Raw genomic sequence first — 14,390 nt, forward strand, 5'->3', positions numbered from 1 at the left:
GGATCGGCTGCTAGTCTATATCTGTCCATGGGACGTAGCTGTTGTAGCTCGAGATGGCTCAGTTGTTAAAGCGCGAATATACTGACCTGAAGTCTTATAGTTCGAACCCTAACTCGGCACCTCGACTACTCTCGTGCTTCCTTTCGGGTGGCACGTTAAGTAGCCACCAAAAGGGTGTTACGGCTGAACACGTATTATTACTGTTAACTCATGTAGCACATGAACAACTAGGCCTATGCGATCGCCGCATCAAGGCGTTGGTCCGTACGGCCACCTTAAGCTTTAATGTTGACTCGGGACATTTATCGTTTTGCGTCCCGATGTTCTCCGAAGGGTACGGTCTCTTGACTTTTCCTCTTTTTGAACGCTGTGGATTTTAAATTTATGCTCCTTTTCTTCTAAATGATTAGGTATATCTATACCGTATGCTTTGAAAAAGCACTGACCCGGTGTTTTGATATTTCTTGCATTACCTCCTGTTCCCTACAAAATAATAGGTCATTTGTCTTTACAGGTTACAATGCTGTGGAACTTATCTCGATGCTCACAGCGACTGCATCCGATGCGTATTTTTGGCCGGACATGTTTCAAAAAGACGACTGGATCCGATAATGGTTCGTGCCACCTCTATACCATATATTGGCTTCATAGTTGTCTTTCCCATTCTCACCGAGGCGGTAAAAAACAAAGATTACAACTTGATTGCACATCTAATTGAAACTCAAGTGGGCGAATAGCATTTCCTCATTTCACTCACAATCTAGGACCCATACGAGATCAAGCGTGTTAAAATGCCGGTGATGACGTCCGCGTCCTCACCAAATTTGGTCGCTTCGGACGCTTCTAGCAGAATGATAGGTTGTGTATGTAAGTCAACCCCAGTCGTAAGTCTGTATTCATGTGTTTATATCTACGCAAGGTTTTCGAATGACTTTGTTTTTAATCTTTCGCCTAAGGCTTTTCGTCATTCGGACATTCTAAGCCGTGGTTCGTGGACACAGTCTTTCCAACAGGGCATATAGCACTCATCTCCATGGGTGGCGGTGCGTGCTACGTACCACCTAGAAGACTTCGGCTGTTCCGAAAAAAGACTCAAATTAATCATAGAACTCCAATCAATGGTCATATATTTCTAATCGCCGCTGCCTATCCTGCATCAGTTTATGCTCGTGAAAAGCTTCCGCCTGTAACGAGTACTCTGTGCGAGTTTGGCCATATTGCTCACTCTCTCTAAGCGCGGAGGTATTCTGGTCATTCATCTTCCGGATGAGAACACTTGTCAATTCATCTGCTTGAGACTTTCGTTCTTCATCGAAAGATGGGGTGGAGAGGTGCCTCAGTGGTTAGGGCGTGAATTTACTGACTGGAACGCTCGTGTTTCGAACCCGACCGCTGCCTCTTGACTCCCCCTGTATAGGCTTGGGCAACCTGTCAGTTTCCCAGCCTTCGTGCTTCCTTCTGGTGACATGGCATCCAGACACCGAAAGGTTCCCACAGCTGAACGATTTTTTGATCCATTGTTAGATCGTTCTAAACTAAAGGATAGTCGAAGCAGATAGCTTAGCTTCTCTTTAGCCTATAATGCATCTTTTAAGACGCTTTTGTTAACGGTTTTTTGCTCCATGTTTTGTGTCGGCATTCCGCATCCTACTTGTTCANCTCATTAATTTTATAAGGACGCTGCTATATATAGGACTTTCGTTGCTCATCAGACCGACTAGTCACTCCTTGCTATCTGCCTTTTCTACGCAGTGATATCCTTTGCTGTTGAGACAGCTTTCCTGGCGTTAATGAGAGCTTCAAATGTAGGCAAAACGCCGGCAGTCCGGACATTTTCTCCTGTACCGGTGTGCCCATCTGGTTGCTTCACACCTTTATATTGGGGCGGTCAACCACAGACTTAGATCGGTGCTAACTCGCCGGGCTTCAATTCATATCCGATAGCCATGGGCTCAACTTAGGTTTCTCATCTGCGGAAGCCTGGTCGCCAACCAGCGCGTGTGGATAAATCTGATGCGAGGCATCAACGAAGCTACCTGAGCTTCACACAGGGACTGACCCAACCAGACCTAGTAGATTTATAGGAGAGAGTGAACAGACGGACCCGAGAATCACGCGGGACGGCATCTGCAATTTGCTGCTTCGCGTGCTTGTGTTCCATCGGCCTGTTTTTGGCACACGCTTCTTGGAATACAGGAAACCTTTGAAGCGGATGGACTGATGTACCCATCGTTGTCCAAAGATATCCCGTCCGCAAGAAAAACTCCACGCAGTTGCCTGCTTGACATGAGTATACTAAAGTTTCCCACATCAGGGTGCACGGCACTCTTGAAATAATTTTTTATATGACTCGTTTCTATGCGGATTGCCGAGTTGGCCGACTGTGGTGAACTCTGTCGTCAGAGTGAAAGTGCGGTTTGCTAGTCTTCAGTTGCTCAGCCACCGCCGTCTTCAGTTCATCGCAAAATCAACTGATTCAAAAATTCCAGTTGGTTCTGTATTTATCAGTAGCTGCGCCTGCTAGACATGTGAGAAAATACAAATACGGAAAAATTTACCAACTGTACGTCTAAACAAATTCCGATTGATGGCATTTCGGTACCTTGTCATTCCATCGCTCCAGTCTGCGACTTCGGCGTTCTCAGTCTGTGAATCACTAGGACTTACACAGGTTCCTCAGACTTAGTTCGACATTAATAGTACTGTAGCACCTCTTTTGCAATGGTTATAGTGTTAGCATCAAACCAGACTGATCCTTCGTATGTTTGTGTGGAAACGGAAATCTGGATTTCTGTAGCACTGTTTGGTCATAGTTCGTGAAACAATGTTGGCTGTCCAGTTTTCTGGAATGTGTTCAGCTGAAGTTCTTGTTCATAGGCCTCCCCTGCTTGTTTTTCAGTCTGTTATTTCGTCGCATACCGAGTTTTCAAGGTCGTAGTTGTTCGGGACACTTCCGTTTTGTTAGTTCGTCACTTTTCTTTTATCCAGGCGAGCCGGTGGCCGATGCCATCAACTGGATGGAACTTGTTAAAGGTGATCCGGTCAAATGTTATTGTGGACATTGGTTCCAGTTGGTCAGTTACGAGGAATACTTCCGACGTGTCAATTGTCCGTCAGTATTTTGACAGTTGACTGCCCATTCGCATCTGTGTCATCTCAGTTCTCCTTCTGTTTTGATGAGTCTTCATCAGATTTCCCAATAATGTTTTGTATCATATAGATAGCTTCATCGACTGAGTACAGTAATTTTTCACTGACCGATACTAGTCGAGCAAGGAAGTAAAACACATCGGTTATCGTGGTTAGGACACTGCAGCATACACGGACAATGTTCACCACAACTAAGGTTATGTCACACATTTGGATGATTACCTCCCAGGTGCAACGCAAACTTGACACAACTCCGTGGCGGACCTTTTGTATACCTTCACTGATCTGCTCTAGTTGCATTTTCGAGTTTATTATCCTCACGCATAAATACAACGCTCTCAAGTACCACATGAGCATTCGTCCGATTATTTTCGCGTATCGTGTATGTTTCAAAAACGTGAACTGGTTCCCTCCGTCAATCATTTTACTGGTGTAATAGCGGTAACATTTGTTGATTAGGTACATACAAATAGGAAGGACCACTCGTCGCCGTATGGATAATTCCAGATAACAATAAACTGAATAGACAGTTTCTTGAATTGAACACCACAAACGTGTACCTTGCTTTCTCATTCTGCGACGCCATGGCTTGGTTGCTTTCATCAAAGGTCGGAGTAGAAAATTTAGTGCGTACTTCACGGTGTGTATGACAAACAATGGAATGATCAGCACATTTGCCATAACCAGTGATAAAGAGTTCGCAGGTCTCTCTGACTGTGTCTCACTCCGCTCGTCCATTTCCTCATTTGTTCTGTCTTCGTAACGTATTTCATCTTCAGAATGTTCTGCTGTGCAATTTGTAGCATTCTGTAATCCCGCAGAGAATCTCAATTTGCGTTTGTTATGTTCTACCATATTTGAGGGTTGCACCTAGTCGATCAGTATTGATCGTGGCCTTGCCCCGGCTGTTGAAGGTCATATCTGCCAGTCAAATGCGTGTTCCGAGTTTGCAGGGTGACTGGCGATGTATCGTGAAGTAGAAAGGACTGTTTTACACTAATTACACAAGTGACGAAAATAGAGGACAGTGAGTTAGTGTGGTATGATAACTGCGAGATGGACCAAGTGGTTAGAGCGCGAATTTGCTGACCGGAAGGTCCGTGGTTCGAACCCGACCTCTGTTTCTCGACTTCCCCTGTCTAGGTTTTGGCAACGTGGCAGTACCCCAGCCCTCGTGCCTCCTTCATGAGGCATGGCAGCTAGACACCGAAAGGGTGCTACAGCTGAACGATTGTGATAATAACTGCAACAACTTCTGCAACGCCAGAGTTTGCAACTGAGTTCACTGCGTCGCTACTTATCAATCTTGTACCCTCGAGATCCTGGATATGTTGCAAATATTTAGCAGTTCTTCCAGTTAGCAGGCAGAGCGTGCTTGGATTTATGACGCACTTTTACCGATTGTGACCAACTGTGCTCATACCCAAATCGCATGTCTCTGAAGTGCCACTTCCATTTATCTGCATGTATCCCTATTCATCCATGTTTTTTTTCGTGGCTTGTTTGTTTTGAATCCTGTTTGTAAGTGATCCTAGAAGGTGTAGTCTTTGCTTAATAAGTTCGGTGTTTTGCAATTCAAATATTTTAAACCTACTCTGAAAACGACTGTGAAATTTGTGTGGTCGGTGCGACCCCTCCACCAAGGTGTTATCTCTCTGGTGTTTGTGCTTGATTGGATGTGCCTTCATATATAGTTACAAACTTGTTTCAGTGGTCTGCTTGCTGCTCTTCATGTCGAACTTTGTCGGTCACCTTTTTAAGAAGCGGTAAGGTACTGTACCCCGAGGGATTTCGTCACAGGAACACGGTCATTGACCGTGTTCGTTTGCTGACGGTAAAACTGCATAGTTGGCTGACTATTTTTAATTGGCTGACTGTTCGAGGCACCTCAAATGGGGGAGGGGCGGTCACTAAGGTACTCATCGCGCTGACACCGCTACCTCTGCTACACTCCAGTTATCTAGCTGAAATTAGTGAACCTGGTGCATGCTGATTCTAGTCGTGTCCAGGCTTTCGGCCGTCTGTCCGTCTCGTTTGATCGGACGCATGCTTTAACTATAGCTGGTTTGTTTTGGTCGACGAGCTACGGCGCCCATGGTTACGGGGTTTTCATGAACCGAGGATATTCATTCGTATTGGAGGGTGATTAAATTTAAAACTGAAACCAGTGTGACCTCTTCTCTTTTCTGGTATCGATAATGATATAGACGAAACCGAACTTTTACTCGTCAGTGAACACCATTTTGTCCTTCCCTTAAGTAATTACGGGAGGGATATACTTCTGTCTGTCTGCGCCGCAGACAGTCAACGATGGAGGCATAGTGACTGTGTATTTCAGACATGAAGTATCTCATTACACTTCCCCCGAATATATAACACTCAAGTAAAAAAGCTTACCCGGTTCAATTCGTTATTCTAGTTTCATAGCGACCCGCTATACCTCAAGTCCCTGATTTTCTTTGAACTGTTCACAGTGAAATTTGCTGCGACATTGTCCACCAAAATTTTCCGTTGGGTCAGCTGCGTCACACTGTGCCCGTTGACCAGAGTTCTACATCCACCACCTAATACTCTGATCATCCACTAACCTCCGTTAGATTTAAATGGTCCTGTCTTGTTCGCGTCAGGCGTAAAGTCACACAGTGATCGAGGACGCTATATTTGTTTCCTTGAAACATCACAAGTTTAATCCGTGTGGATAATCTGTATCGGGATAGTTGACTGACTGGGTGCCAACTGTGGTCTCAGTAGGTATTCGGAGCCTCATAGCAAGCAATAGGGGCTTTTCTGAGTTTCAGCTATTGATAGCAAAAGGTGAAATGTTCTAATTCAAAAGAGGGCGGTTAGAATAAAAAGGCAATTGATGGGTGTATCGGTCCTGTTGCACTAATCATTAGCCAGGACCATAGTGAGATAAAATCGTCTCGTTTTGTCGTCCACTAAAAATGGGTAAGTAGTTTATGTTTTCAATCCATACTGCTCAAACGATCATTTTACTGCTCTCTTATTCAGTTACCAGCACGAATCGTGCGCTTTTCTTCGGATTCTACAAATGGCAGGCCTCAATCGGCTGTATGGCTGAGACTTGCACTGATGCAAGCTCATCACGCATGACAGTGCGTCTAGGACCGCTCTGGGTTGGGAACTAAAAGTGAAGCAACTGATCTCAACCATCTGTGGGGACCAGTAACGGCCAAATAATTGAATGTTTTGGTGGTACTGTTATGTTTTGTCGAATGTGCAGAAAAGGGATTAAAATTTTTGGTCAACTTTACTACTAAATGACACTCTGAGCTCTCCAAACTATGCAGTGCTTAAAAACAAAGCTGAATGGCACGTTTCGGAAAGGTGCTTTACATCGAGCACCCATTGTACGGTGATTCGACTCAAAACCTTAGTAGGATGCTAAAGTACTGTATTGACACGACTACATAGTCAATAATCTGTGCTTCAGTTTAGGTTCCAGCCCCATCACCAGGACCAACTTGAAAGACAAATTGACGAACGTTACTGCGACGTTGGTGTGTACCCACTTGTATGCTTTTGTCTGGCATCACATATTGGTCGCGGGACAGGATAAGCTAACACGATCTGATTTCTCCAAATGATGCTTGTCAGGAGTGCAGTCACATCAAGATTGACGGGAACCTGTCATACCACCAGGTGGTGCGCCTTACATTTCATATACCTGGAGCTTCTTAACCGTTCGCGAATGGTAAGATACAAAAGCCTGTTGGCACTAAAAGTCATCGGAATTCGATCACGTAACAAATAATTGTGTTCAACTGAAACTTGTGCGATTTTGGCATGTGTGCCGGTCCATGAGCTATTCAGCCCCTACGACCATGAGGCAGTCCGTTCTACTTTCTGACCAAGCAACTCTTGCACCATTCCCTCATTTTCTCATACGTGTGTATAACGATGTAAGTCACCTCAAATGGAGTTGCACCGTAATGGTCGTGACGACTAATATCAGGAAACAAACTCTGATCTCAACCTTCCTTATCATGAAATCAGTTGTGCCTTCTACCGTTTGGCGAACATTCCATTAAGGCCAGGTATCTACAGAAGGACCAGATACACGTATAAAGTCAATGAGAACTGCAATTTCTGGCGGTACAATTTGCCGCGCTGCTAAAAAGTGAACTTATGCTCGATAGATCCCCACGTAGTCAATATCCTTCTCCCAGCTCATTTCACACGGTGACGAGATTTTCTACTGGTAGGAATTGAATCGATCCTATACACTCCGTCAAGTGTCAGACAAGCGTCATATGTGCACATAGCCTTCTCATTGAGTTTAGCATGCAGCGGGAGTTCACATCGGGTACACTACCCTTCCTTGACTGCGTGACACAAGAGTGGTGGGAAATTAAAAATGACTGTACTGGAAATCAACAGAGAGTGATACGATTTTGAACCACTCATCAGCACACTCAAATGCGCTATATGCTAGTACAGTTTCAGCGATACTTATTAAAGCAAGTAGAGGAGGTCGACCGATGAACAGCACAACTTGAGGTAAAAAAAAGGCGGCTTCAGGACAGCGGATGCCCAGTGGGTCTAAGTAAGCGGCAAATAAAACATATTGGTCCGACCACCAAGATCCAACTAGGAGTGGGTCGGAATTACAGTTACCCCATACGAGACAGGCACATCTGAATTCAATAGAAGGGTGCTGAAAGTAGAATGACATTCCAGAAGGGGAAGACTTTCCGCTAAGTATTGGCGTAGTTGAGAGGTCACGCTCCAGTTGATAGCACCAGAGGTCGTGTATACAGAATGAAATATAACCACTGCACGAAGGTTTACTTAGGTCAGACAGCCAGAGAGTTGTGCACCAAAATCGGTGAGCGTAAGCGACACATTAACAGACCACTCGAAAACATAGATGAAAGCAAGTAAGGTCGACCGAAGAACAGCACAACTTGAGGTAAAAAAAAGGCGGCTTCAGGACAGCGGATGCCCAGTGGGTCTAAGTAAGCGGCAAATAAAACATATTGGTCCGACCACCAAGATCCAACTAGGAGTGGGTCGGAATTACAGTTACCCCATACGAGACAGGCACATCTGAATTCAATAGAAGGGTGCTGAAAGTAGAATGACATTCCAGAAGGGGAAGACTTTCCGCTAAGTATTGGCGTAGTTGAGAGGTCACGCTCCAGTTGATAGCACCAGAGGTCGTGTATACAGAATGAAATATAACCACTGCACGAAGGTTTACTTAGGTCAGACAGCCAGAGAGTTGTGCACCAAAATCGGTGAGCGTAAGCGACACATTAACAGACCACTCGAAAACATAGATGAATATCGGTCGGTAGTCAAAGACTCGGCAATAGCAGGGCATGCACCAGACACTGGGCACAAGATAAATTTGGGAAATGTGGACATTTTGATACGGGGATTAAGATACCTACCACAGTGACTGATGGTCGAGGTGGAAATCGCCAAGCATCCCAGCGTGAATACAATAGAGTGGGTAGAGCTGGCAAACGTCTGGAGAGTGGTTTTAGATCAGTCAAGATGATACGAATGGGTGTGTAGTTATCAGTAAAATGGTCTGGGTCTAGAAGTACGAAACCCAAGCAAGGTCCAATTAACCACCATCCCCTCCCCAGTCCGATTGTTCTGGCATCCGCTACCCCAAAGCACACAGACGAACAAAATCCGTGAACAATCCCTGAGAGGAGCATTCCATTAGGGTGCTCTAGACCGAAAAACAAGGTCGCAAAATCCTGATCCAACCAACTTCATGACAAACTCCCCTAACCAATCTATCATGTCAGTCATCCACACTAATCAACATACATGAACTCCAGACCAACACGCAGCAGTAATCATGTCGGCTAGTCATAAGAAATCTCACGCACTAGTTTTCTGACTCCCGATCAACTGACTTGGCCTGAAGAAGCCTTTGTATCAAAGCGAAACGTTGCCCAGCAATAAATCCACGGACGGCTTACCAGACCTCTCTGAAAACTAATTCAGTCAATATATGTACATACTTCCAGGCATGTAAGTGTATAGACAGCTTTCCAAAAAACTTCCATACAAAAGTTCGTTTACGCTATCTCTACTTCTGTTCAACTTCACCGACGGACTGATGAAACGAGCGATGAAGATCTCTCAGGTCTCTTGAGTGGCATTCTTTCCTGGTGAATAGCTTACCAATTTGGAGCATGCATATTGATAATTGAGGAAAACTGGAAAGAATAGGCACTATTGTCTATAGTAACCACCACCATATCATTTTACAGCATGTGCTTCGCACTTACAAACCGCACAGTCATGCTCCAGAATGTGTAGTCTCCTAACATACCCTATTCGATCCAAGAAGAAGCGCTGAATGTCGTTGGGAGTTCCACCTACGTCGGTTCTGACCAACTTGTCTGATAAAAATCGGTGCACAAACCTCATAACTCGAGTCAAAGTTAACAATCAATATCTTTTTTTAGTCAAACAGCATTTCACTGAGTCTCAAAAGCCACATACATAAGGCTTTATTAAGGGTTACGCTGTTTTATTATTGGAAGGCAGGGTCTCTGAAAGGTTTTTGACCAACATTGTCCCAAAAGTGTTGCTGGCTTTTGATGGCGTCAAGAAAGTCTTAACAAGGTAGCAAAAAACGATGTCTGATTATGCAGGTGCTTCAATTGTGAAAGAAATCCAGCACCAACAACGGAAGAGGTTAGGCTGTATGTTGTGTCATACATGCCGCATCATCGCCCACCAAGACGAGTGATGTCCTCTGCGCCCTCTCCATAGTGGTACAAAATGCAGGATGAGGAGCCTGTGACTTTGTAGAAGAGTGTGTGCTGCGTTTCACTCTCCAGAACTGTCCCCGTCACTCCCTGCGCTTAGCTAGAGTTGGCTGCTTGCCGACGTCAGAGGCGTTGATGCAGTCAGTTTCCCTCCAGACTGCCTGGAATTCCGATGTATAGGCGCCTCAGTATCCCTGTCGTATGCTGGGACTAGATCCCTTCCGTGTTACCGTTTCCTAAGACCTCGAAGGTAATCAGGTGTAACTGCTTGCAACAGTGAGATTCACTGATAACATCGATCTTGCAGTCTATGTTAATGACGGCGATGACAAACTGGCTATGTTTTGATCATAACCTCAGCACAGCAACCTAAAAGTTAGTCAATGATGCAGACCGGAATGTCACGTAGTTCACACATCAGATCACCGACCTGGATAGGACAAACGGGGTTTTTAAATTGTCGGTCTGCTTACGAAGCAGTAGAATCTCCTCATTATCGTGCGTTATTTTAGTGTTCGTGCATTTATTCCTGAGTGTTCTGTCAGAGTTTGTCAGGTGGAAGATTGGGTGACACTCATTAACCGCCATACCCATTGGCTTTGAAGCGTACAGTAGACTGAAAAACCCTGTTGCCATGACAGCGAATTTCACGAAAATCACTCAAGCGTCCTCAGACGAGCCGTGATTGGGTGAAGCGTGAGTACAACATACAGGCCGTCGGTTATGTGATTTGGTGAGACGGCCACATTATGCTATTATCGATTTTGCCCCACCATTTTAAACACAGCGTGATGCACTGAGGCTTGCGAGTGTCCTGCTAACAAACAACCTGGCGGAGATTGAGAAATTCTTGGAAAGCTTTGAAAAACTTCCACATAATGGTGCATGATCAGGCTACACGCTATCAACATGTTCAACCAGGCCCAGCAGCCTATGATTCGGTATACAGGGAAGCTTTGGATTACCTTAATGGGGCTGTGCTTCAGCTGTCATCAAGTCCAAATTTGTTGTCCACACAAAGGACAGCAAGGGAGCTCCAAAAAACTGCTGAATACTTGGCTCAGTTGAGACTAGAAGATGAACTGTTCAGCCAAGCTTCACCTAAGTGGCGTGAGAAATTTGCCGAAAGAGAGATCGTGACACAGAAACAGGCACTGTTAAGGATAAAAGAAAAGTTAACCGATCCTGGTGGTCAATTTTTGCCACGGTATCGTACAAACATGGATCACGGCAATGCCCACTGTAATACCGAACAGTGCGCAACTGCTGAGTTGGCTAGACCACATGGACAAGATGAGGGCATTGGTTGGACTGATACCTCGATTCGAGCAGCTCACGAGTGGGCCGAGCGGGAACTGGTTGGGTTGAATACGGAACTAGAACCGTTGGCAGAGGCTGCTAAGAAAAGGATACGGCAGTATTCAGATGAAATGGACATCACTAACAGATATGGTGGATATCGTCGAAACATGGGCTATATGAAAAAACGCAACCCGGAAGATCTGAAAGCTTTGGAAAATACACTTGACACAAGCATTGGCCCACCGATGGCCCCCAGATGGCACTTAGGCCCAGAATGGATACGAGCCGAAGCTGTTGGAACACAGAACTATATGGCCCCCGGAGATGATGCAGATTGTCATGTGGATCGTGCTCAGTTTATGGAACGGTACAAACTTCCACAGGATAAGATAAAAGCTGCGGGGATCGAGGCAAGTTTTCCGGGAAGATCAGAATATCAGGATGAATATCTTACTCCTACATTTGTTGAAACTGGTATGGTAAGTGTGTTGCCCCCAGCAACTCATAGATCCACGTTCGAACAACCTGTCGGAGTCCGTGGTCGCGGGTCAATGGTAGGTATCGACCCAGTGCAAGTACAACTCAAGGGATATGGTGTCAACCCAACACCAAATTACCTGGCTGCTTTTGACGGTGCGGTACCAATGTCTCGAGAGGTTGAACCGTTCCCTGTATCGGAAACAAAGGATAGCTATCGCTGGCCCGAAAAGTCTAAACCAAAAGACGTTTTTTTGAGCATGGAATAAATTTCCAGTTTAATTTCTTCATCAATTACATCTGCTTCATTTCAGAGCTTCGCCTTATTTTGTAGATTTTGCTCTAGAGCTTTCTGAGCCAGAACTATATTTTGTGTTTGGGGGCCGCTCAACGGTTCGGCTGGTAGACCCGGCATATTTGCGATGCCGCGTTACTTTGTAATGCATCAGTAGTTCCAACTGACATCAGCTATGGAGTTAATGGGGTAGATTTGTACTGATGCTCAGAAACAATGACACTGAACAACCAACCGCTCAGAAATTAGTGGTTATCCCAGAATACAGTTGTTCAGGTTGAATACTATCGAGCTTAGGGTTCGCTGAATGATCCGGTCAACAAATCACACTTGGAAGTGAGGTGGTAGTTTTGTTAAGGTCGAGTGATTTCTCAGGCTCACTGCGATCTACACGGTAGGTGAACAAAGGTGCATCAGTGGTTGCTGCGGGAACAAAGAACACAAACAAAAGAACGACGGTGAATTTTCAGCTGATAGGCACCTTCGGCTGCTTGAGTCCTTCTTAACTAACGGGCCGGTGAAAACTGCCGTAAGGGATGATCTACGGCAAGTGTTTTTGTTAAACGCGGTGGCTTACGAGATGCATGTTTCAAACTTAAAACTAAGCATTCAAGCAGTCTAATTTCTTGTACACTAACCAACCAATGTTCATGGCACTGAATGATTTTCACCGCCAACGAACGGTGAACAGGATGCTTGTAACCAATGTATGCTTAGAGCTGGACGTCTTAGCTTCATGAAACCCTAAAATTACGCTTTCTAACTTAGCCCTGAACTCTGGGAATATAAAAGTCGAATTGTTCAAACGCTTGATTTCGTGAAATAAGAAAGTATGATCGCAAAAACTAGACAATCTGCCTGAATTTCTAAAATCGGAAGCCATACAGAGCTTTGACGTCTCTATGGAATTCCGAAAGCTGAGATGTTAAAAAAGTATATTGTAGCCAGTGAATTCATGGTGATAATGACAGATCACCAGCTGGGACAGAGTTAGAGGCAATAGGGAAAACCTCAGGATAGGTTCGATCCTTCCTGCTTCAAACTGGATTCAGCATACAGCCAGCTTTCCAAAAGTGTCTCTATCTAATTTTGCTGTTGCAGATGTTTTGGCGGATCAGTTGACCTTCATGTTTTCACCTCGAATTCAAAGCTTGAAGTGTTCATATTTTGGCTGATATTTCCTCGTTCCAGCAGACTAACAATATGGGTTATCTTTCTTCATTCAAGGTGTCCTTGATAAAGTCGACAAAATGGTCAACATACGGTAAGGCATCACCTATCATTACAAGGAACAGACTAGGGTAGCTATTATATGGTCTGGGGATGGTAGGAGGTTCCAACCCTCGTGCTTACCTGTTTTCGAATGCGCTGCTCATTGTCAAATCCAAAAACACTACTTCACGATATTCCTTTTAAATATACCCCTCAAACCCCCAGTGTGGGGAGTTTGATTTTGCCGACAAGTTGTCTTGCATTCCAAAACTCTTCTCAGCGACCCAGCAATCTGTTATCAAGCTGAATAGCTCACAATACTCCTTGCACGCAACTGGGTCCCCATAGGACGCAGCAGTCAGAAACCCGCAGCAATAAAGATTGTTCTTCCTAAACACTTACCCTCCCTCCATTCGCTACTACTAACACCTAGCATTTTGTTGACGTTTTGCTGCTGTAAATAGGAAGAACTCCCGTCAACTAAAACAACTTAGGAAGTACCCGTGTACTCGTCGACTGGTCGTGCAGTGTAAACGTTTTATCATTTTTTACAGTTTCACTTACACTGAACACCAACCGGTCTTCTTGCAATATTGTGAAATTAAAAAATCTCAGCAAATACCTCTCTGATTCCACCAGATAGAAAAAAATCGGGGAAAATGGGGTAAGCAGGAAGGAAAACTTACAATGTGTATGTACTTGAAATAGCTTTGTCCAGACATTTTAGCAAATTTTTCTGTTCAAAGTAGCCCCAAAGATTTTGTTTGCCCAACGAAAGAAGTTTATCGTATCACCAGCACTTCGCCAGTATATTACTAGTCTTTTGTGCTAGGAGTCTAAAACCAGCAGTGATTGGTATTGTTATCATATAAACTGTTCTTTGCAAATGATCTCAAAGGTGACTTTCAAGAAAGACACATCAAGTGGTGACGATTCTTTCACTTCTTCTCGCTTACCGTAGATTTCATCCATTTATTCATTCGGAAGCCTCCGATAGTGTATCAACGTGATCAGTTGTGTTGCAATAACACTGAGCAATGGTCGTTGGCTTGTTCGCTGAGCTGGGCAAACTTTTCATCACCAATCGAGGTGACATAATCAGTGCGTAGTTGTGCGTAGCGGTCGGTTAGTGGTTGTGCCCAGCTCAGCGAACAAGCCAACGACCACCATCTAAGCTACCTCAGCTACCAAGA

At 44.7% G+C, this 14,390-nt stretch overlaps 3 protein-coding genes across 3 annotated transcripts; 2 read left to right on the plus strand and 1 right to left on the minus strand.

The window, feature by feature from the left end:
* Nucleotides 1-611: 611 nt before the first annotated feature.
* Nucleotides 612-6,299, plus strand: T265_06956 (hypothetical protein; the record flags this gene model as incomplete). Its single annotated transcript, XM_009172362.1, has 4 exons — nucleotides 612-725; nucleotides 765-867; nucleotides 2,989-3,112; nucleotides 6,170-6,299. The coding sequence occupies 4 exons, from the start codon at nucleotides 612-614 to the stop codon at nucleotides 6,297-6,299; spliced, it is 471 nt and encodes a 156-aa protein (XP_009170626.1).
* T265_06955 (hypothetical protein) lies at nucleotides 3,157-4,005 on the minus strand (the record flags this gene model as incomplete). The annotated part of the gene is made up of 1 exon (XM_009172361.1): nucleotides 3,157-4,005. The coding sequence occupies one exon, from the start codon at nucleotides 4,003-4,005 to the stop codon at nucleotides 3,157-3,159; it is 849 nt and encodes a 282-aa protein (XP_009170625.1).
* A 4,451-nt stretch (nucleotides 6,300-10,750) lies between the features above and the next one.
* T265_06957 (hypothetical protein) lies at nucleotides 10,751-11,959 on the plus strand (the record flags this gene model as incomplete). Its single annotated transcript, XM_009172363.1, has 1 exon — nucleotides 10,751-11,959. One exon carries the CDS (start codon nucleotides 10,790-10,792, stop codon nucleotides 11,957-11,959), a length of 1,170 nt encoding a protein of 389 aa, XP_009170627.1.
* Nucleotides 11,960-14,390: the final 2,431 nt, after the last annotated feature.

This window comes from Opisthorchis viverrini (genome assembly GCF_000715545.1).
Source record: "Opisthorchis viverrini unplaced genomic scaffold opera_v5_154, whole genome shotgun sequence".
Lineage (NCBI taxonomy): Eukaryota > Metazoa > Platyhelminthes > Trematoda > Opisthorchiida > Opisthorchiidae > Opisthorchis > Opisthorchis viverrini.